Genomic DNA, 23968 nt, shown 5'->3' on the forward strand with positions numbered 1-23968 from the left:
TGGGACATGGTCTTTTATATCCAAGCCAGACATAACATCCTTGAAAATGTATTGACATATGCAAAGACATATCAGAGTCTGACTGTTCCAAATGTACTCATTTGTACAAAAAAAATTGAAGATTTATCTTTTTAAAATCACTTCTTCAGTGGTCTGTTTCTGAAATAAGTTTTCTTTCACTCTTTGCACTTTATTTATACTGTATATGGGGCTGGGATGTGGGTGGCTCTGGAGGTTAGCTTTAGGCTGGGAAGGCTGTTGCCTTTGAAATGAGATCTCAAATTTAGCCTAAGTCAGTAGTGACTGAACATTGTGGAAGTTGCTGGCTGCTCATTAATCTTTGTAAATATATCCAGTGATAATAACCCAATTAGCACTGGGACAGATTATTGCAATTGAGAGTCTCTAATGGCAGTCTTAGCTGAGTGTCATGTATTATACCGTCCCAGAAAAACTTCCAGGATGGAAATAATGAAATTCTAAGTATTCACAGCTGTGAGTCTGTGGTGTTCCCTTCTTGACAGGAGAGGGCTACTGGGGCTTTGGTTTCTATCGACCTGGGTAAAGCAGTTTATGAAAGAAAGGCTTTTCGGACAAAGTTGTGCTTTGGGTCTCTGTAACTTTGTGCTTGATGGTGACATACAGGCTTTTCTGAGAGGAGGATTTGATGATTAATATTTCAGTCTTGAAAAGAGTAATGTAAAATGGTAGAAACCCCCCCTTTCTTCCCCCACGCCATGGTTCTTTGTTGAGTGCAGCTTGACCACATTAGAGAGCTTGGTCCTATTGCTGGATGAAAGAGTGCTGCTATCTTTCAAATTGGCAATTTTTTACCACTTTCAATCTTCAAAAGCTCTTATTATACAGGAATTCTCTAATAATATTCATCAGACAGCTAGCTTTACTTTTTTCTTACTGTACCAGTGAATAATTTGCTAATGATCTTATTTTACTCTTCAGGGAGCAGAGTTTTCTCAGTCTCCACAAGAGCAAGGGGTATAGTAGCTAAAACTGTTGCCACAGTTCAGGAAATGAGTGATTCTGAGGTATAAAGAAGGTGATTTGGAAGAGCAAGGTTTTTTCATGTCAAGGGGAGCTAGGTGTGTACAGTACTTATTTTCAAAATGCCTGTGACTGTGCGTCTACTTTGTTAGTGTGAAGCTTCAGTTAGCAAAAAAAAATCTTTTTCCAATGGAAAAATGGGTAACGGAATATGGAAAAAAGCAGGCTGACTGATTTCAGTTTAAGAAAAAGGCACAGGAGGAAACCTGAATATGTGAAAACCAAATCATGTGCAGCGTAAGTGCGTGATAATCAGTGAGCCTGTTTTGTGGCAATAGGGTATGTACAGAACTGCCACGAGTGCACCCATGAATTACAAAGGGCAGAGAGAGTCCCCACGCTCCCGGTGTTTCGTGGGCTCACCAGTCCCGCAGGTGTGTGTTTGCTCCCCAGCCGCGGTGTTCCAAGAGCCAAAATCACCAATTTTTTTGCCATGCAAATGCCACAGGGTGGAAGCACGGCCAGAGCAGGCGGTGCGGCAGTGCAGTGGTCCGGCTGTGTAGCTGCTCTCCAGCTTGGGGTGACGGTTACTTCCAGCGACTCTCTCGGTATTTCTGTTCCAAACCTGGCCACTCGTATCAGTGGGGTGACAGATTTGGTATGTGCAGTTGTGCTCCTTATTTGAGAAGGAAAGAGGAAAATAGAGAAAATGCTACCTCTGTGGTAGTCAGTGGGAGTTCTGCCGTAAATTGGAGCAGGGCCAGGATGAGACCATTTGCTCTGGCCTGTCACACATATGAGACTCTATTTTACTTCCTGGATGGGGATGCTTTCCTTTTTTTTTTTTCCTTCTTCTCCCCCACTTTGCCACAGCTTCTTATAGCCAGTTAGAGCGGAACTTGGGTACTCAGAATTAGTTGTCTGTTTTGTCTATTTGCTTAAAAATGTCATCACCTGCTATTGAAAAAAAATATATCCCTCCTTTCCTTGTACTTAAACCTTTTGTTTAATTTTTTTCATAACTGAAAATATAAAGCCTTTCAGTAACTTCCTTCTATAGAGTAATATTTCATTTTTCATGCCTTTCTAGTACAGCATCAAACAGGACTTCATTAGTGCTGTTAATGTTCCATATAGCCCACTGATATACCATAGCCACTGGCCAAGCAAAACTTCAATCAGTTTTTCTTCTCTTGTCAGCTCACACCTCTGACTGAGCAGCTGCAAGATGATTCATCGGAGAATGTTTCACCATAGGACAGAGAAAAATTATTTCTGGGTTGCTTTTCCCATACTAATAAGATAATTTCAGTTGTAGATAGTTTTGCAGCACTTCCTGAGCCATGCTATGCCCATTTGAAAATAGAAATCCTTTTATCTAAATGTCAAGAAAATTTTCCATGAAATCAGTGCTTTGGCTCCGCAAAACACATTTCTGCTGCGTTTTCTTGTTTAACAGAGTTGCAACAGTTATATTTTGTCCCATGACAGAGCAGGTCTCTACTAGAATTAATGATCAGCATTAGCTGGGAGAGTTAGAACAAAATCTCGTGCAAAAGGAACATCTATATTCTGAAACCCATTGGCACATGCTGTAAAATGTCATTTGCCTAAAAAGTTAGTTGTTCTGGATTTCTTTTGTTTGCTGCAGAAGCATGTAAGGAGTAATGAGTTATTCAGCATCAATATAGCAATGGTTCCAATGCAATGGTTTCAGGCAAACAATCTGTCAAGAATAGGGCAGTTCTTAAAGACCAGCAGCGTGCTTCCATCCACGCTTGTTATGGTAGGCTTTCTTACAGAACTCCACTCAACTTTGCTTGCAGCTGTAACAAAACCAGAAGAATGTATTTCTTTCTTTGTTTATTGGCATCTGTAAAAGCATTTCATCCCAGGTAATATTTCTTGTGATATAGGTTTGTCAGCTAGTTTGCAAATAAATACAGAAAAGCTGCTTTTGTTGTCAGTTTACCAATACTGATGTGACATTCAAGGCTTGTTTTTCCTGAATAATCAGTAAGTGAGTTCATCAGAATGCATTCAGCCTGTGCCTGCAATACTGCGCTTATAATTATAAGGCTTACAGATCACAAATAAATTGTTCTGAAGAGAGGAACACAGGCTTTCTTTAATTCATATCTGTTACTTTGACCTAAATAACACTCTTTTCTCCACCTCATCACCAATGCATACATTCCACTTTCCCAAAGAAGATGTATATGCCACCCAGTGTCTTAATGCACGTTATTAAGTAGCCAGCATGAAGATTCATATAGATTCTGAACAACAGCTCTTCTCTCCCAGCCTCTGAGTTTGCATGCTTCATTGATTCTCTGGGGCTCGTAGCTTTGGCCAACCCCAACAAGTTATCTTGTACTCACCAGGTGATCCCAAACGTTTAGCACAGTCACTTAGATTCTGTTCTGCCAGGCAAGCTGTCTCCCAGGAGGCATGTTCCCCAGTGGTAAGGGAACTTCTAGATTGTAGCCCTTTCTTCCTTTCCTTTTTCTTAAGTAATCTGCAGGTATGTGAGCGAATAGCAGCGGATAAGGCACAGACTGCAAACCAACCTTTTCTCATGACAGTAACATAATTTTCATTGATCTTCCTCTGATCTCTCAAACACCTCTGAGGTCCCACTGGCTGCTGGCTGCTCACAAGAAAAAGGCCAGACTTTATACTGATTTAGAGAAAGACACACTGAACAGCGGAAGGTTGTAAAGGTTTGGCATTTCTCAGTCACGCAGCAGGACTACTTAGATGATTACCCTGGAATTCATAGTGGAGTTGAAAATTCTGTGTTTTAAACCAATAGAGACTTATGATTTAATTTGTGGTACACAAAGTGGCAAAATATGTGCTTGGTGCAATATTCCAGCAGAACTACTGGTAATTTTCATCATCATAAATACTGGTAATGCACACCAGGCACCCCTGGTTAGAGAGACTGTTGATCGAAAATCAGACTGAGACGTAAGAATTAAAATTTCTAATGAAATTTCATCAAGCATCTGTAAAGCTTTTAAAAACCAATACACTCATGATACGGTTGTACGGTTATTCCAGAGATTCAAAAGAAATGTCATTTGGCGTGTAAATAAAATACCCAGAGCACATCCCACCTACCCCCTGGCATGTATAAGAAAAATGCAACTCAGAAACAAATGTGGGTGACTGAGTGATACCTGATGGTTTATGCAAGTGTCCCCCATGTACTTAATAATTTTCTTACTTTCAAATGTGGAACAAAGTGTTTTTGATGAATAAGGAAGCCTTGGGTTTTTTTAAAGTTTGTGTTTGAACAGATTTTGTAAGAGACTAGGGTGAGTATATCTTTATCTATGCACACATCAGTATTGTCAGAAAAGAGATTTGTTACCTTACTGCAGCTCACAATTGATTTTCTTAGCCGGTTTACACTTCTCTTATGAAAATAACAGATGACATAAATGGGAGCTAACAGGGACTGTGGGCAGAATTTTGACATATTTTACATATATCTCAGTGGTCACATCACACCTCTCCTTCATATCCGCATCCCGGAGGATACTAGATCAACTGCTGACGTACTTTCAAGAGTCTGAGTCTCAATTTGTTATTTTAGTTCTTATTTTTAAAGCTTCAACCTTTTAAAGAAAGGTTGAATCCCTATGCTGACCAGAATGACCAGTACATTGAGGGCTTATTCATTATTGAGACTCATGGTGGGGGGATTTAGAGCTTTTTGTTCCTGAAGGCAGTTTGCGTGTGTTGTGTCTCCCTCTGTGCCAGTTCCGTAGGCACCTCTCGGTCACCTTGCTGCTTAAGTAGGTATGGTATAAAACACAATGCTAATGCAATGGATCTGATAAGGAAGGACACATTTTTATCCCTGTTTGACTCCGTACTCCTGGTATTCCCTGACTGTTAACAACACTCATACTCTGGGACCTATTCTGTAATAGAGCTTACTGCATCACTGAAGGCACTGGAAATGCGTATGTCACAAAGTTCTCTGCATCTTTGCTAAGTCCATAAGTTCAGGTGTCTGCAGGACGTGCTTTGGTGGATTTTGGATCTAGCGAGTGCATCCAGAAATCTATTCTATAGTGAGTCATTACTGTAAAGTTCAGTCAGTGGAAGTTGATCTTTTAAGAAACCCACATCCCAAAGGAATTATCAGGAGGGGGAGAATGTGTTGTGTTTCATCTTTAGGGTCTAAGCATTTGTTTGGAATCCCAGCTGTTCTCTTTGATGGTGAGAGAGGAGATTGCGGTCAGTTATGTTGAGAGTCAGAGGCGCCAGTGTAAGTCAATAGGAACTCCACAAGATAGGGAAGCCCTACTAACCTAAAATTGGTGTCATCAAGAGCATAAGCAAGGACCGGAGTGAGTATTTAATGTTTTGATATGCCCCTAGAAACAATCTTTGTCTATCAGGCAGCCTGCGCTACTCAAAGGGTTAACATCTTATTATTTGAACGGGGATCCAGTTCCTTTCTTCATACTGTGGGTAACTTACACAGATGTCAGATTACCTATAATGTATTGTGACAAAATGAGTTGCTAATTTGTAAACAGTAAACTGGGATTAGCAGAACCTCCACTGTTGGCAGGGCCAACACCGTTAGCCAAGTCCTTTTATGGAAATGATTTAAAACTTTACTGCAAATAATTCTGGAAATTCAAGTAGTCAGTAATGAAAATACACTTCTGTGAAACCCAGAAATACCAGAGACATTGTTCTTCCATCAGATGAATGTAGCAATTTCCTCTGTGTGATTTTTCTCCTCCTTTTTTGTTGTTCTTACTAAACAGACATTGATGAATGCTCAGATGGCTTTGTTCAGTGTGACAGCCGTGCTAACTGCATTAACCTGCCTGGTTGGTACCACTGCGAGTGCAGAGACGGCTACCATGACAATGGGATGTTTTCACCAAGTGGAGAATCCTGTGAAGGTCAGTATCTAAAAAAGGTGGGGTAGTGTTATGACTCGCATTACAGTAATGTCTGGTATCTCTGTACTGGTCAAGTATTGTCTTGGACACTGTATCAATGAAAGTTAAACCTTGAGCCAAAGCAATAGTTGTCTAAATAAGCATCATAAACAAAAGGCAAAAGATTATGAAGTATGAATATTCCTAACATATAGGTGGAGCGTTAGTGGCCATTTCTGTCTGTGATTTGCTAAGATAATATGTGAACTCAGGCAAGGTGCTTAAAACGCAGTTTCTCTGGCCCTACATCTGCTTCTGTGCATGGTCCTTGCAGAAGCAATTTCCCGTGGGCCGGTAGCCTGCACTGTAATCTGTCACTCCACAGTAACCTGTTTATATGTCAGGTTCTTTACGTGTAGAAATGGGCCTCCATCCAGACCTCAGTCCCTGTGATGAAAAGATTTCCCATTGCAAAGAACGATTATGCAGCCCTGACCCCCTTACCCACACCCGGGTTAAAACCGTGGTGCTTCTCGGGTGCCCAGGCTAACTGCTTGTAGACAGCTGTGATTTGAAGAACAACCCTACAAACTGGGGAGCTCAGAGGACTTAGGGCTGGGGCAAGGTGCAGGGGACAAGAGAGTGACAAGGGGGACAAGGAGATGGGCAGGTTTTCTTTCTTTATGAAGAATGTTAGAGAGAACAGTAGGTTAGTAAGAAGACAGTTGTTTGCAGATGCAGATCTCTTAGCATGGAATGTTATTCAGCTCTTAAAATAGTGCATGCTGCTGGTCTTAAGTAAGAGAACAAACCAGTCTGTTTTGCCATGGACTACTTAGGGCAAAATTAGGAGCCTTTCTCCCTGCTGTCTCTGAGTGCTGAAATATTCAGTGCTCACACACTGTAAGCTTTCCTACCTTGCCGTTTAAACTCACATTGGTGGGCTGCATTGGTTCCAAAGGGAAGCAATTGAATTAATTTCACTAAGGCAGACAGACAGACAGTTCTCCAGGAGCGAGAATGACCTTTTCGGTATCCCCATCATCAATACTTTATTTCAACACATTTTCGCCACTGCTGAAAGCCTGTATTCCCAGGAGGAATCAGCTATTTGAGGCAGCCACTGCTTTTATAAGTCGAGCTTTCTTTGTCAAGAACTAACTAAATGTCAGTGTTAGCTGGTCAGGTGTTAGGACAAGAAGGTGCAAAGAAGAAGTTGTGATCCCTCTGATTATAACGTTCTGTCACTCGTGGCACAGGTAATACTCTAGCCAGGCATTTATGGAAATATTCTCAGTACCCCAAGTTTTATCTTCAATGTCAATAAACATTTGTCTTGTGGGTTGAAGATAGTGGTTTGGCATATGCTACTTCAAGAGATATACATGATACAAAGTGACTCTGTTAAGATGTGTGCAAACAAGCAACAATTAAGCAGCAATTTCTAAGCAAATGAAAAGCCAAGGAAAAAGAAATATGGGGATTGCTACGTGTATGCAGAAGTGGCAATTGTTAGAATGTTTTGACCATTTCTACAAAGCACCAGCAGCTCTTTATTAAACATACACAGAGGATAACAAGTAATTAGAATTAAATCACAGATGCCAGGAAATTATATTCATTGCTGATAACCCTAGTTACTAATAGTGGAACACATTCAGTTTGATTGATTGCAGCTCCAAATTTTGGGATGCATAGCAACTTGAGATGGGGAGGAAGGTTAGATATTTTATTAGTCTTACCACATCACTTTTTATTGGATTGAAGCCTGTGACATTGTGTATCAGACAGAAAATAAAACCTGAAAAGGTATGAAGAGACTGCCTAAAATCCACTGCAGTATGGAAAGTTGAACCTCCAGTAGCAAAGCACAGTAGCGCAAAAGCAGTTGGCTTGTCTGCTGTCAGAACTTCCCACAGTGAGAGATTCCCCTACTGGGTTTAAAGACATAAGAAAATGGATTTCTTTTGTCACTTCTTCAGTATCCCCTAGTTAGACGTGATTAGATTGAGCTGCTAGTGGATGGTCTTTTAGATACTCACTGTAATGGGGGAGCAGCTTCCAGGCTATACTAATCTCAGATTTCAAATCTCAGTTCTCTACTTCTCACCTTCAACTGTATGAGCTTCTTGCTGTATCCAGGACCAGTGTCCTCTGAAGCTTTATGGCTTCTGCAGGTGCTACAGCTTGCAGAGCTGTAGAAGGAACAGTGCAGAATTACACGGAAGAGAAACTGGTCCTCTTGGTGAACAAAGAATTTAAACTTCATGGGGATTAGGAAATGTTCTTTGAGGGCTTGTCCCTGTTGCTTTCTAAGAGGACTACTTCAAAGCAGTGTTTTATATTGAGTGCACAATAGGCTTGGCTTTGGCTCATCTTTTGGAAGTTTTAGTCGCTTTGAAGAAAGTTCCCTCTTTCAGTGGAGAAAACCTTTAAAAGCCAAGGAAGTGTGTGTTCAAGTCTTTTCTTTCTTGATTGTTCTATCTGGTCTGTCTCAAATCTGGGTCTGTTTATGTCCCCTGGACATGTACTGATAGTACTACAGAGAGCACTTCTGTGATCAGTGTTAGTCAGCTCCTTGTTTCCTTCAGCAAAGCCTCCAATTTTAACAATCCAGGTGGAAACACCTCTGTTAAGGTCACAGAAATGCAGGAGCATTTCCTTAAAATCCTTATTTTAACAGAATACCAAATCTGCACCTACCCCTTTTGCTGGAAATGGTCCCATCAGGACATCATACTAAATATTCCTAGGTCTCTAGCTCCTTGGTAGCATTAGACTTTGTCAGTGCTTGATAATGAAATAATACTTGCTGAATTGCCTGTTTTACACATATATTGACCTTGGCTACTGCTGCTTCTTTGGCACATCTGAGAATATTGAGTATTTTGACTAATGTCCTTGAATGCAGAGATTCATAATCCCATTTTATTGTACCTACAGGCAACAGAAGACCTAGAGATTCCTTTGCTATTAGTTTTGCTTCACATTATACTCCTCGGTAGACCTGTGGTCTCTATAACAATTACCGAGAGAAATGATGGGAAATGCAGCTGTAGGGCTTCAACCTCTTACCAGCACTTGCTGCTTTTCCCTTGGAAATGGAATTATGTTACGCATCATCATATTTCCAGAAAAGTGGTGAAAGATCAGCTGCTTAGTCTTTGAGAACTGCATGGCTTTGCAAAATCTTAAATTTTATATATGTGTAAATATAGCATTCAGCATGGTATATCACCTGGTTCCTTTCTCTTTGCCCCCCTACAGCTTTTCTTTATAGTTTCTTTACACAGTCTTACTAGTGCTCTGAAGGTTGTCTCTCATGTACCATTTCATAAAGGAGAGCTAGACTAAGATAGTAGATATTGCAGCCTCAAGCTTCATTGCATTAAAAAACTGGAACCACTGAGGGCAAAATCCTAAAATAAGAATGTTCAGGCCCAGTTAATATTTGTTCTGCAGTTGTGTAAGATCCTGATTCCTTTGAATTTGTCCCCTGCAATGTCTAAAAGCTTCCAAAATCAGCTGAAGAGAGAGGCTGTATTGGTTTGTGCCAGAACAGTGCAGGTTATGCCTCATCAGTTGTTGGACATTTTGCATACTTCCACATCCGAAGAATAGCTCACCTAATTAATGCAGCCCCTTAGGACTTACCAAGAGTATCTGGCAGGTACCAGCTGTTGTTGATGCAGAATATGAGATCAACATACTTTCACTCTCAGCAGGTACCACATTCTTTAAATGAGACAGGTGGAAATGAAAGGATTGGAAAGTATCAATCCAGAATGCCCAGTTTGATAAGGATCTTTTTTTTGGTTGTAAGGTCTTACCTCTATGTGATCTCACAGTTTAGGATTTCTGTTCTGAAATGTCTTGTTGTGTTTTTCTTCTGCCGTCCTGCTTCCAGAAGTAGAATCACTTCCTTCTCTGTGTGACAGAGCAGGCTGCCTGACAACACAGAGGGTCGGGGCTCTACTTGAACAATATCTTCCACAATCCAGGATAATGAGGGGTGGAGGCGTCTTACGAGGCTCAGGATGCTCCCCAGCCTTAATGAATGAACAGAGTCCAAAATGGTCACTTCAGCATCCACGTCTGTGGATTGGGAAGGCAGAGGAATTGCTGACTGTCAGGATGTCTGAATTTATCTCACAGTACATCTGGTATTTTAACTAGTACGTGAAATTTCTTGTAGTTCAAAAACCGCTGTCAGTTTGGAGTCCTACACTTGGATCTTTCTACAGTGCTGGTGATGTTTAACAGAAGCTTTGTTACTGATAGCACTTAAGGAGACAGGAAATAAAGAATTGCTACTCTTCAGCAGGAGATCTTACTAGCACTCATAAAGCTCCATTGAAATCCTTTTGCCTTTATTCATGATCTTAAAAGGTCCACAAATAAAGTGACCTTTTTTCCATCCATCCCAAACAGAGCGATAGGCATTAAGGCTTCATTATTGAGTTTGGGAACCCAACTTAAGCATCACCAAACAGAAGGCAGATATGGAGACACATTAATATTTAAATATTCTGGAATGTGGGCAGAGCACAAAATTGGCAGGGTTTCTCATCTTTTATAAAAGGACTAATAAAACAGAAACTTGACCACTGCATTTTACAAGATGGGAATTTGAATACATTTGCTGTATCAGGAAGCAACATTTCTGTGAAGCTGGTGTTACCAGCATCTGAAGTCTCAGCTCTTCATCTTCCACATCTGCTAAGCACTCTGGCAGCTGGCTTGCATGAACTCACGAATAAATAATTCACAATCCACTTGCTCTTTGAAGAATGATGACATCAGTCAATAGATTTACTTAGGACAGAGAAGAACAGAAACGTAACTTTCTGCTCAGATGCGCTTGGGCTCCCTATCAAATGCACGCCTGCCTTTTTTGCCTGAAGGAAAAAGTACTCAGGTATCCTGACGTTGTCACCTTGCTGAGCTAATGCTACTCCTCAGAGCTAAGGTAACGGAGAAACTTCAGTTGCTTCAGAGCAAAGGAACTGTTCACCCTCCCAGCCCATCTCTTCCAACAGCATATTTCTCAGTAATACAAACGTTCATCTTCTTTTCTTTACATAGATGACGCTCTAACTGATATCAGAATGATTCTGGTAGGAAATAACGTCTGAGGGAGACTTTGGGGGGCTTTATGTGAATGTCCTACACTTAAGTCTGGATAGTTTATCAGAGGAAGGAAAGTTGCAACTTTCCATCAGCTATATCAGAATGGGTCTCTGAGCCCTTTCTCACTTCCTAGCAAGGTGTACACAGTTGGGGTTTTTTTCTAATTGTGCCTTGTTCGTGTTCCTTGTGAGTTTATTGCGAGTTTTCTCATCTGTCATTATCAATATTGTATTTGTGGGGGTTTGTCCAAAATATTATTGAGCTGTCATTTTTTTTAGAGCTATCCACAGCAGCTCCAAGATCTCTTTCCAGAATAGACCTAAAATACTGATTTGATTTTTGAACGGGTATTTCCCCATGCACCTTACAATTGAATCTCATCTGACATATTATTGTTTACTCAGTCAATATCATGAAATACTTCTATATTTCACTGTCAGTTGTTTGGTTTTAATACTTTCTTATCAACAGTCTTTTTCATCTCACTGTTCATCCATTCCCCCAGATGACTGAGTATATTGAGCAGCACACATTCTGGCACAGATTCTTGGGGAACTCCCTTGGGACAACTCTCCATTGTGACAACCTGACCATTTGTTGCTGCCTTTTATTACTTACCAATTAACCTGCTATTAATCTGTGAGTCAATGACCTCTTTTATTTCATGGCACGTAGTTCATTTAAGGCCATGTATTATGCAAGGGAGCTCATGAAGATTTTGAATAAAAGTATTACAGTATATGAAATGTATCCCCCCTTTAAAGTCTTTTTAATTAGTATAGTATACATTTACTCTCGATCTATAATATAGTACCTTTAAACAATCTTATTTCTCTCTGAAAACATGTTATCCTTTTGGTTGCTAGTTTTAATTCATCTTTAAAACGTCATCATTTTAACATAATTCCCTCCGTGAAACTAAGCACTACCACAGAGATTTTCTGCAGCCTTTTAAATTCCTTTAAGGACATTGAACTTGCATACATTTTGGTCACTGTTGGTCACCAATACAGAGTAGTTGCTGAGTAGAGACATTTCGAATCAGAGTCTGCACACTGCTCAGGGCCAAGTCAAATGGTGCTTTGTGCCTTTGGGATTCTTTGACTATCTGTTCCAAGAAACACTCAGTAAATCTGTTAAATACAGCCTTGGGTCACAACCTGGCGGGACAATTGAAATTCCCATTTTTATGGAGCTTTCTGCCTTTGCAGTCTCTCAAATATTGCAAATGGCGTTTAGTCATGCCAAGTACTGTCACCATTTTCTATGGCTTCAGTCCAATATTTTTCCTCTGTAGGCATGAAATTACTTGTGATGCAATTAACTCCTAGCTTTCTGTAACACGTATCACTACTTCTTCATCCATGGTACTCCTTTGTCATTGCAATATTAAGTTCTACCCAGGGATGATGGTAAGAAAAGGAAAATTCTTAAAAGTGTGCCAGATCAAAGCTGCTGTAATTTTTAATGTAGGTTAGATAAATAACAACTGGTCCTCAATTTAGCACTAGAAAACTAGTTACATTTTGTTTCTGTTTTTTTCTGAGGCAAACCTCCAAGTCTTTTGAGATCTAATGTTCTAATGTCATAACATTCAAGCTGCTTGATTCTTAAGCAGGGTGTTGTAAATAGCCTGAAGTGAATTATTTGTTGTTTTGTTGGGGCTTTTTTGGTGTTTGGGTTTTTGTTTTTGGTTGTTGTTTTTTTTTTAAATCATAGAAGAGCAATAATAACATGCCTCTGTGGCTGGATATACTGGAAATATGAAACCTGTAATCCTTCCCTTTTTCAGACACAAAAGATGCAGCATACCCTGTCCACATGGTTATAGAAATTGGAGAACTGGTTATGGCTGTAAACAAAATGTCAGTAACAAACCACCATCCATTATAAATCCAAAGTCAAAAAGCTGAACAAAGTTTTGCTTGGTATGGATGATTTGTCTGCAAGTTCTTTGCAGATAATGCCTGGAGTCTGATGTGGATGAATAATGCAGATGAGAATTTCGTGCATACAAAGTTTGTGTTTCTCTTGCTGCGTTATAAACACACTGCTGTTTCTGATTAGGTTAGAATCAAAATGTAACTAGCTCCTGCTTTGACCAGAGATATTTAAATTGCCCTATCCAGAACATTTATTTTCATGAATCAAACAACTGAAAGAACAAGGTTGGGATTTTTCGTAAATTCCCAATCTTGGATAAGCTTGGCTCGATACCAGAGTCAATGTTGAAACCTCAATTGTTTTCAGTAACAGTGCACTAACCATTACCGTGGAGAAAAACAAACCCCAGAAACCTTTTTCTCATGGGAAAATTGTGAAATACACTTGTACACAAGTGCCAAATGCAGACTTAGTGTTTATAGGGTCACCATTTGTGGTTAAAGGAAATTGTTCTTATTTACATGACAGCTGAACTTCATCCAAGTATCTCATTAAATATGGCTGCTTTCAGTCAAGTGGCCAGGTTGTTGAGAAGTGATATTATTCATTTATGATACTACTTATGTGAAAGCTTTGTACAAAAGTGTGTTTTAAACAAACGAACACGAGGGTCTGAAAGTAATTTATTAGAAATTACTTCAATAATAAAGAGATTCCTGCTGTTAATCTGAATTATTATATTTACATAGGTTTTGCGTTTCTTCTCTTTTTTGCATAACTTGAAACCAGTTAGACTGTGAGCATATGGGGATCTTAATTTTATATTGCCAGATTGTATTATTTTCAGTATGGATTTAAGAGAAAATACAGGAATGAGAAAGCAGCTCTTCCACCCCTCTGCTCTGCCCAGACCAGCATCACTCAAACCGTTCCCGCTAGCTGCTTGTCTAAAAACCTTCAAGGCTGGAAACGGGACAGCCTCCGCGGGGCCGTGGGTTCCGCTCGTGATGTATCCGTGCTGTTTGGGTGGGTTTCCACGGGTTTCCCACGGGTGGGTTTCCCACGGGTATCCATGCTGAAGCGCCTGCGACGTTTCAGCTGTTCAGGTCCATGCGAACAGCCACGCTGACTCAGGTTCGTGATCCCAGTTATCTTCTGCCCTATCGCAACAGTGACCAACTCCAGGTGCTTCAGAAGGTAGCGAGGGAGAAGATGTGGAGATCTGAGATGATTTGCCTGTTCTGGGTGATCTGATATGTAAATAAGGGCACCCTAGACCCTAATGCATGAAATGTAATCTCTGTTCCAAAATCTGTTAGTATTGCAAATTGAATATGCTTGCTAGCTTTATACACTTTGGGCTATGCAATTTCTTTCCCCTTTTAACATTCAGTGGCAGTGAGTGTCATAGTTTGTTTGTGCATTGTATGAAAAGTTATTTCCTTTTATCAGGCTTAAATTTGTTGTCTTTCAGTTTCATTCACTGTCCCTTGTCTTATGTATTAGGCAATATGAAGAACAAAAGCTCTCAACATGTCTTCTCTGGAGTATTCATTAGTTTTTTTGTTATTTCCCTTCTTGCTGATGTTCTTTTAGAGATGAACAATCTATTTCTTTTCAGTTCTTCTCAAATGATATTTTCCTTGTCTTTTCCATAAGCCCCAGTAATTTTGCGATACTTTTTTTTGAGATGGTGCCACTGTTACTGCACACAGTATTTGAAGGAAACCCACAATGCTGCTTATTTATACAATGGAATTCTAATAATTTCCCTGCTGTTTTTCATCCCAATTCATATTCATGTTAGCAACCGGTTTACTTTTTTTTTGACTGCAGCCACACTTGGAATTGAAATTATAATTGAGTTATTTTGCTTTAAACTGAATGTGCTTGAGGTGAATTGGAGATTTCATTTCCATTACTGAACTCAAAGCTGTGTGTTTTATTAAGTTTTTATGCTGATGGTGAAAGATACATGCATGACCATATTGCTTATTTTGTCTTCTACTGATCTGTTGGACAGTCAAATATCACAATGCTACTTTTTAATGAACTCTGATTAAGAGCTTGGGCCAGACTGTTGTGAAATTGTATTTAGAGTTGAACTCAGGGTATCGATATTTGCAATCGCAATAGATCTAGTCTTTACTCTTCTAGTGTTTTCCATGTTTTATCACATATAGCTGTTTACTTCATGCCCTTTCAAAGCTTTTCTCCCAGATAACTTTTCTCCATATGGACAGCTGAAAAAGCTAAATAAAGGCTATTCAAGTAGAAGGCACTGTGTGCTGCTAGTTTGCCCTTGCAAAATGATTTTGTGTACCTTGATGAAGTAGACCTTCAAAGGTACTCTTGAATTCTTTGAGATATGATTGTTTTGACATCATTTACCTTTCTGCACTGGAGACATTAATTTTTTTTCTTTAGTTTGTATGCGAGATACAAGGGCTATAGATGTCCCTGCAACTTGAATAATTAAAATATTCTAGTTTGCACACCCTAATAAATGATGCAACTTAAAGCATGGTGTGCTTGCTTAAATGAGCTTACAGGTCAGACGTCACCTTTCACATTAACTTCTCACAAGTGAATTCAAATGTGCTAGACAAAGCCAGCAAAAGGTTTTGAAAACAAGATTCTGCAGCTTTTCTTTAACTGCATGTCTCATGGACAGCTGCCACAAACTCATTCTCTTTAGGGAGCTGAGAATTATTTTTGTTCTTATGGTTCCTGTGATTTCTTCACTCTACCTACCTTGCTCAATGGCATTCACTTAGAAAGATGTATAGAAAAACTCAAAATACCATGTTTTAAAAGTTTTATCTGGCTTGAAAAATACTTTTTGTGAACTTGTAAGTTATTTCTCCCCGTTCTGGTGAAGTGCAAATTAATTTTCAGCTGAAGTCTTTAATGGCCAAGAATCATTTATATTGACTGCCGCAAGAACATTTTTGTTAATTGAATGTGGTCTGAGAGCATTACATGGCATGTTTTTGCAGACATTGATGAATGTGGAACTGGAAGGCATAGCTGTGCCAATGACACTGTTTGCTTTAACTTGGATGGTGGGTACGACTGTCGATGTCCCCATGGCAAGAACTGCACAGGAGACTGTATCCATGAAGACAAAATCAAGCACAACGGTCAGATTTGGGTGCTGGAGAATGACAGATGCTCTGTCTGCTCATGCCAGGTCAGTAGAAATAGAAGTAGCTGCTTCTGCAAGATGGTGGTAGGAATGAAAGGAAGAGTGGCATGATTCAAGTGAAATTCCTGGTTTAGCTGCCTTGTCAGGCGTGCTTGTAGTGCTACAGAAAAATGGAATTATTTATTACATACAGTTTTGGGGAGAGCTTCTCTCTCCAATCTGCATGAGTGGAACTTCCTTGGGAGGTTTATTTTATGATACTGGGAGAAGGATGATGGTACTATTTTCTTAGCAGAGATACCACCTGTGTTTTCTGGGTGGGAGTAACGGCACTTTGATGCAAAGAAACTGTCTGTCTAGACACATATTGGCGTTGGTGACTGACGCCAGTATCTCTAGCAGATGGCTATAAATAGAAGTAGGTTCTGTGTCTGCAGAGTAATTCAGCTCAGCTTTCTCAAATGTTAGCTGTGGGAACCTGGATCTCAAGCTAAATGCTGATGGAGAATGAAGGCCCAATACACCGCTGACAAAGTCCTGAGCATTTCAGCAGCTCAGCTTTCATGGGCGTGAATTGAATTTCAGACTACCTATCATCTTCCTTACGAGAATAATTACAGATGAGAGGGACTGATCTGGAAGTTTAAACCAAGACTTGACTAGCATCTGTGCAAGAATGACATAAACAGTGCAATACATTAAAATTTGTCCCTTGGGAAAGACACCCTTGGGTTTCACCAACTTAGGTGAGAGCTGTCTGAAGGTTGGTTGTATGAAGGATGTATTTAAGACAACAGGGGAACTTTTTGGTAGTTACTGAGTGTGTATTGTGGTTTCTGCCTCTGTTTGAATTGTATTTTGACAAGGTTATCGTATAGTCAAAAAACTCACGAGCTGCTAGTGGCTTAGAATCATGAAAAAAAAATCAAATTTTGGTACCAGTACTGCCGGAGTTGATCACATTTTTGCCATCGCTCTATGCCTGTCTTCCAACAACAGAGTGGATATGTGATGTGCCGGCGAATGGTCTGTGACTGTGAAAATCCCACCGTGGACCTATTTTGCTGTCCTGAATGTGACCCAAGGCTCAGCAGTCAATGTTTACATCAGAGCGGGGAGCTTTCCTACAACAGCGGTGACTCCTGGATACAGAACTGTCAGCAGTGTCGCTGCTTGGTAAGGCTCCTGATTGCAGCAGCAGAGACTGGAGGGAAAAAGGATATGAGATATTCTGATCTGTGAATAGTTAATTTTCGTGCATTAGCATCCATTTAATTTCCTCTGGAGTATGCGTATAATCGAAATCTGATTTTCATGGATATTTGTCAGTATTGTCAAGTTCCAGTCAAAAATGCATTTTGACACAATAGACACAATAGAAATTATTTAATCATGAGACTGTTTTAGCAAAGAGTGGAGGTCATTTGGATATGGCACCTACACAGCAACACTCATGTGTTCACTCATTCAGAGACTGATGAAGCTGTATAAGGCAATTCTAAATATGTATTTATTATCATGGTGGATAATTTCAAAGATGCTGGTAGACTAAAAATTGTTTATTCATCCAGACATTCTGAGTAACAGAAAAATAATAAGACTTGATGCATTTTTCAACATAGTGAAATGAGGTTTGAAAAAAAAAAACTGTTAAAGCTTGTGATCTTTTTCCTAGGCATGTATTTCAGAGTCAGAGAAAAAACTATTCTGCATAATGCCACTCAGGAAGTTTTCATAACAGAAAAAATCCCAAGATAAAACCGACTAGCTTTTATCACCTGTTATCTCCAAATGTAAAGCCTAGTCCATCTAGCAGCTTTCCTTTGTCAGAGTATCATGAATAACAGCCAGAAACCAATTTCTGTAGACACTGTGCTTTCAGTGTTACCACTGGTAAAATCCAGCGAAATAGACTCCCAGGTGGTTCATTAAATGTCTTAAAAACAAAACAAAACAACCTACAGTTTGGTATCTCAATAGATGTCTCTTTTTTCAAGATGGTACTTCTGTAAATAAAGCCTGCTTTCTTTCAGTTGTCAGGGATTTTTTTGGGTGACGACATATTGTCTACTCCTTGCACTGTCCATCACTACAAAAAATGAATTGAAATATCAAGATCAGTGACTGGTTTTAAGATTGCTTTCATTCTTACCATCATGTGATTCAAAAAGACAAAAATTGACCCAGATGAGAATTTTGCAAAAGAGTAACTTCACAATACTTTCTGCAACAAGAGGAGTAAATTTTCAGCTATGGCAAATCCCTGGGAATTTTTTTCAGCTTTTGCTCTGGAGATATTGAACTCATCATTCTCAAAGCCTTGGATACAGTTTTTGTGAATACTTCTTTTCTAGAGCCAAATGCAATTCTCTTTGCCCCCCTTAAATCTGGACTACTCAATCTGTGCTCAAATATGCTGAATAAGTTGGAGGTCGGAGATGGACCTGCTCCAAAAGAAATACGGATTAATGACTTCTGTGAAGTCTTTTCTTCGACCAATAGATCTGAAACTTTGGCCCTTGTCCAGAGTTGAAGGGAAGCTGACCCCAGCTTCTAGTAACTGATGTGAATAATTAGACATCTTTAGGTTTGTGTACAGGCATACAGGAACTTCCCCTAAGAATATTCTGGCCCAATGCAAGTCTCTCTTATGACCTTTTCATACCCTGACTGTACTGAACCCATCATGCAGAAAGTGTGATTAAGGCTGGAAGTTCAGGTATTGTGATTGTAACATCCTAAATGGATGGTAAGGGGGCGGAGGTCCTCTTACTGAAAACACGCCGGTGTTCCTTGCTTCATTGGGCAGCTTGGGGAGCTTGACACCCTTAGTCCAACCACTGCATTTGTAATCGTGGCCAAGATAAACTCTAGCCCATCCAGAGCTGAACTTGAGGGCTTTCTGTGGCAAACCGACAGCCCGAATACAAGTAAGAACTAGGTGAAACTGGAGAATTCAAAGTGTTTTTGCAGTAGACCCCTGTTACGGCTTCTGTCACTTGCAGAAGTAGGACTTCGCAAGGACATAGCCATATTCCACATGGCATGACGTTTATGGAGAATTTTCAGCTGCAGCTTGATGCAGAGCGTGTTGAAATAATTTAACTCTAATACACTTCCTGAACAGCATGCAGAAAAAAGCACCCAACTTGCTGTGTCTCCCACAGGGAGTGAATATCAGTGTTCTCTGCACCGACTTCTGAATAGGAGCAGATGGATACAACTAGCCAGCTAAGAAACAGACTGCTGAGTCAGAGGAACAGGTAATGAAAGAAGAGAAGAGCTAACAATCTTCTCTTGTTCTCATCGTATTTGTCAACAGCAAGGTGAAGTTGACTGCTGGCCCTTGCCGTGCCCGGAGGTGGATTGTGAATTCAGCGTCCTCCCCGAGAACGAGTGCTGCCTGCGCTGTGTCACTGACCCCTGCCAAGCGGACACCATTCGCAATGACATCACTAAAACCTGCCTGGATGAAACCAACGTCGTTCGCTTCACTGGATCTTCTTGGATCAAGCACGGCACAGAGTGCACCCTCTGCCAGTGCAAGGTAAAGGGCATAAAAATTAAGCAGAGATGCTTCTCTCCCAGCTTGTCCTGTGGTATATAAATATTAATGCACTGAGTCCGGTCGGTGGATAGTTGGTGTCTGCGCTAGTTTTAAAGCAGCGGAGATAACAGTAAAAGTGTTCAGCTTGGTTAACTTTACTCTTGCTTGTGCTAGAAGGGTGGTTTAGTGTGCTAGCAGGTCAGAAGCAGGACAACAGCCCGTGCCGCAGTGTGTGGCGGACACGGTAGTGGGCTTTGCTTTTCCACCAGGATAGCTCAATTCAAGTTTGATCACAGTTCTTACTATATAGCTCCATGCTATCTTGGGAACATATGCAATAACAAAGAGGTATGTAAGACTAGACTTCACACAAGAAATTTGTTCTGTGTGATACTATAGCGTTATCAGAACTGATTGAATTGCTTTTGAGAATAATAATTGCTTTTGAGAATTAAAGGACTAGTTACATGGTTACATAGCTTTCTTGCTTTAAAATTAATAGTAGAATCAACATCATGTTTAGAACATTTAATAGTTTTTGTAGTCAAAGGAATTCATTGTCTGAGGAGAAAAATTAGTGGCTATGGGCTTATGTGAATTCTGGCATCTTTTTTTAAAGATGCAAAAGAAAAGGAGGTTAAAATAAGTTTTTCCATTCAAAATAAGCCTGTAAGGTGAATTGTATTTTCCATCATCCAGTACCGAAGAATGACAGCGTGTTTCCGCAGTAGCCAAAGGGAGAGAGACAGCAGGATTCATCTGGAAATCTTTGATTATTACTGAAATTCACAGTTGATTTTGGTCTTTATCCTATGTCCATCCCAAGGAAGGTACTTGCCAAAGTCGTAGTACAATTAACTACTTTGAAAAAGTGCTCATAATAAATAATCTAACTTCAACACCTCCTGGGAGAGATGGGGAGTAACAGATCGTGTAGCAGAAGCTGTCAAGCACCACCTTCTTCCTCCACTTTGCCTGACGCAATAGTGCGTGCAACGGCGGTTGCTGCTGTCGAGGCAGAGTCCTTTTACGAGGGAAGCGGTACGTGCCAAGTAAGCGTAGGCATTTGTCTTGATGTCAGAACGGGTTGGTGGTTAGAAGAAAATGATGTGACCTGACAGAGTGGCTGATGGTTAGAAAGCCAGCTGCTGCCCAAAGGATGTTGAAACAGGCTGATGTGCAGAAACCCAAACTTTTGGGGTCCGCAGCTGGTGGCATACCCCGATTCCAATGCCAGAAGTTACTTTTTACTTGGGCAAGTTGCTGAGGTTTTTGTGCCTCCGCTTCCCCATCTGTAAGACAAATAGTTATGTGTGATTCTTCTCTAAAGCGCTTTTGAGATTTGGTGATGGGAAATGTGTTCTCGTTGTTGTGTAGCAAATCAGTGGCAATGCAGAAGCCATGTGTCAGTTCTGCTGATGGCCACCCGTGCGCTGCTCCCATCTGCCCTTTTCTCTTAAGCAAAGGCTGAACCTTAAGCGTTGACTAATTTCTATTCAGTGTAAACATGTACACAGACTAATAAAATCCATTGCTGCATTGTGAACATATGTAAGATTAAAACAGATACTCTGCCCAAACCCATAGACTTAATACAGCTCAGGTGTGAATCTGCATAACAGCGAAGATGTACCACTTTGTCCCTCAGCAAGCCAAATCTTGCTCAGTTTTCTTTACAGAGCAGTTTTCTTTTTGAAATACACTATCATCTGCTCATATTGGCAGCATTTTAATATTGTAGTTCTGCCTGCAAGAAGCCCGCTCCCTCCAGATCAGGTTAATCAGGCTGTGCCCAGTTTGTATAGTTCTCCATCTCATTCGTCCTGTGTCACCCCACTCTTTTCCTGCAGAGCATCACATGGAAGGTCAAAGCTCCAGTCTAAGCCTCTCTAAGCAAGCTATAGCAAAATAGGTTTACACAAATCCTTTAAGAATTCAGAAACTCGGGCATCAGCTAAAGCTGACTTAGCCACAAAACCATTTCAAATCACTAGTAAAGAAGGTGGGCAGTCAGATTGTCTAACCTCCTGTAACAGAAGGACTGAAAGAAAGTGTTGGAATGATTCAGACTGTGGTCTTTATTCAGTCCTGGCCGTTCAGTTAACTAAATATACTTGGAGTAATTTAAAAATAATACATGCTTTTATTTGCATTGTAAGAATCAGACTTAAAAAAAGAAGTAGTAGAGGTGCAGAAAATTATTTCTTCAGTACTTTAATGATGTCCATAGGCAATCTGTTCCCTTAATTGCTAAAATTCTCAGAAGAATGTCTGGACTATCAGGAAGAACTTTATGGATTAATGTTTGCTGGTGTTACAGCCAGGTTGTATTAACTCAAAGCATTCAGGGCTAAATAAAACCTGGAGTCCCTTCTGGCTGATCTAAATAAAACTCCCAAGCTCCCTGTCTTGTTCAAGAGCTTTGTGTACTTGAGCAGATGCCTGATACCTTTATGTCGGGAGCATTTCTTCCACTGATCCCAGCTTCTTTCATGAAGTTTGACTGTTGTAGCTCTGGGATACAGACCACAGCAAAGCAAGCAATTAGAGGAATCATAATAGCCCGTTCCCTTGGGCAAGGGAAGGACATGACGACAATGTTGTGAATCCAATCAAAACCTGTCGATGTCTTGTATTTTACAAATCTGTACGTTCAAATCTGATGGGTGTTTGCAAATGGCTGAGCTTGTTAAATTGACTTGGTTTGTACAAAATGCTAATTGTTTCAATTCTTTCCTTTTTCCCTTCCTTTAGAATGGCCACGTCTGTTGCTCAGTGGACCCACAGTGCCTTCAGGAACTGTGACACCAACAACCATCTCTCACAAGCAGTTTCTGGTTAAAGAATTTTCCTTCACAAAAAAGACCTTTAGACCAAAAATTGTACAAAATTAAACCTAAAATTAGATTGGTTTTGTCCATCTAAAGTGCAGATATATGATGAACTCCGTTACCTGAATCAGCGTGAAATTTATGGGACTCAAGATAAGCTTGGATGTGTAAACCTTTGTATGAGGTTAGGCCCAAATCTTCTGGCTATTTGTCTGTCTGACATCATTATGCAGAATATTTAGGTTAGTGTAAAGTGACACATTGTAATGCTGTACATAACGATGTCAAGATCCAAAATCAACTAGGAGCTCGTACAGGGTCTTCCGAAGCTTTGAGAGTCCAACACTTGACCAGATGCAGAGATTTTTACCTAATCATAGTTGCATCTGCACAAATGTGTTTGATTGCTCACTGCAGAATTTAGCAGATGTTTGAGTAAAAGGATGAAGCCTTCAGGAATAAAGAACCTAGCAGCTAAGATGTGATATGTACAGTATGTGCGCTGAAAAAAAAAAAAAAGATAGAAGTTATTGTAAAAACAAAAAAACTAAAAAAAAAAAAAAAAAAAAACCAAAAAAGAAAAACCGTGATGCACAGGCATGGCTTCTTAATGTTTTCTGATGGGAAAAGTCATCAATATTTCCTTGTTTTACTGCACTTACTATTATTTCTTGATTGAATTTGTTCAGTATAAGCTCGTTATTGTGCAAATTTAAATAAATATTTCTCTTACCTTACGTTTCTGTTTGTGCTGCCTTTCCTTTTCAGGGATGTCATTTTCATGCGTGTTGTTACTGTTCCTTCTTTGCCAGCATGCCTAGGCACCTGGGCCATACAGGTAGAGTATCGCTGGTCTAGCTCCTCTACGTATGGGAGCTTCTTCCCGGCACGACCTTATGCCTATTATGTCTTATCTTTGTTATTCTTCTGGGAACACATAAATAACTTCATGTCTGAGTCATTTCAGTGGATAGAACAGAAAATTCATGTGCCAGCAGGATGCTGTCACCCAGAGTGGGAACAGACCATTTGTGTGTGACTTGCATCTGTTCAGATTTGCAGGGAATCTTCTCCAGATTCCTCCTCTCTCCAGCTGCCCTGGGTTGGTTTGTCTTTCTATAAGCTCCACAGCTGTTTTTGTTGTTTGTGTAAAGTGTCTTAATGCGTGGGGATCACTGCAACATGCAAACCCTGTTTTCACTACTGTACTGTTGGGACAATAAATAAAAGAGGCTACGTGACCAAGGCTATGTTATTGTGGAAGAGAAATAAAGAATAAAGCAGTGCTTACAAATGACGGGCTGAAAAGGCTGAATTTGTAAGGAATGCATCATGAACAGTAGAGGCAAAACAGGAGAGGAGGAAACTGCCCAAGATGACAGCATCCTTTAAATACTGCTTTAGTAGTCATGTTCTTCTCAAAGCACTTTGCTGCTCTTCAGCATCTCTCTTACCTGTTCAGTAGATCGTCATGCAACCTGGACAGGCAAAACTTCCATTAATATTACCC

General features: G+C 40.2%; 1 protein-coding gene across 1 annotated transcript in view; it reads left to right on the forward strand.

Moving 5' to 3' along the window:
* NELL2 (neural EGFL like 2) overlaps positions 1-22955 on the forward strand; it is a 153848-nt gene extending 130893 nt beyond the window's left edge. The window contains exons 16-20 of the mRNA XM_075059106.1: positions 5799-5939; positions 15932-16125; positions 17080-17256; positions 19403-19627; positions 22382-22955. Of these exons, the coding sequence (XP_074915207.1) occupies positions 5799-5939; positions 15932-16125; positions 17080-17256; positions 19403-19627; positions 22382-22432 (788 nt within the window). The 3' untranslated portion in view covers positions 22433-22955. The remainder of the gene's footprint in view (positions 1-5798; positions 5940-15931; positions 16126-17079; positions 17257-19402; positions 19628-22381) is intronic.
* Positions 22956-23968: the final 1013 nt, after the last annotated feature.

The sequence above is a fragment of the Buteo buteo genome, chromosome 28 (assembly GCF_964188355.1).
Source record: "Buteo buteo chromosome 28, bButBut1.hap1.1, whole genome shotgun sequence".
Taxonomy (NCBI): Eukaryota; Metazoa; Chordata; class Aves; order Accipitriformes; family Accipitridae; genus Buteo; species Buteo buteo.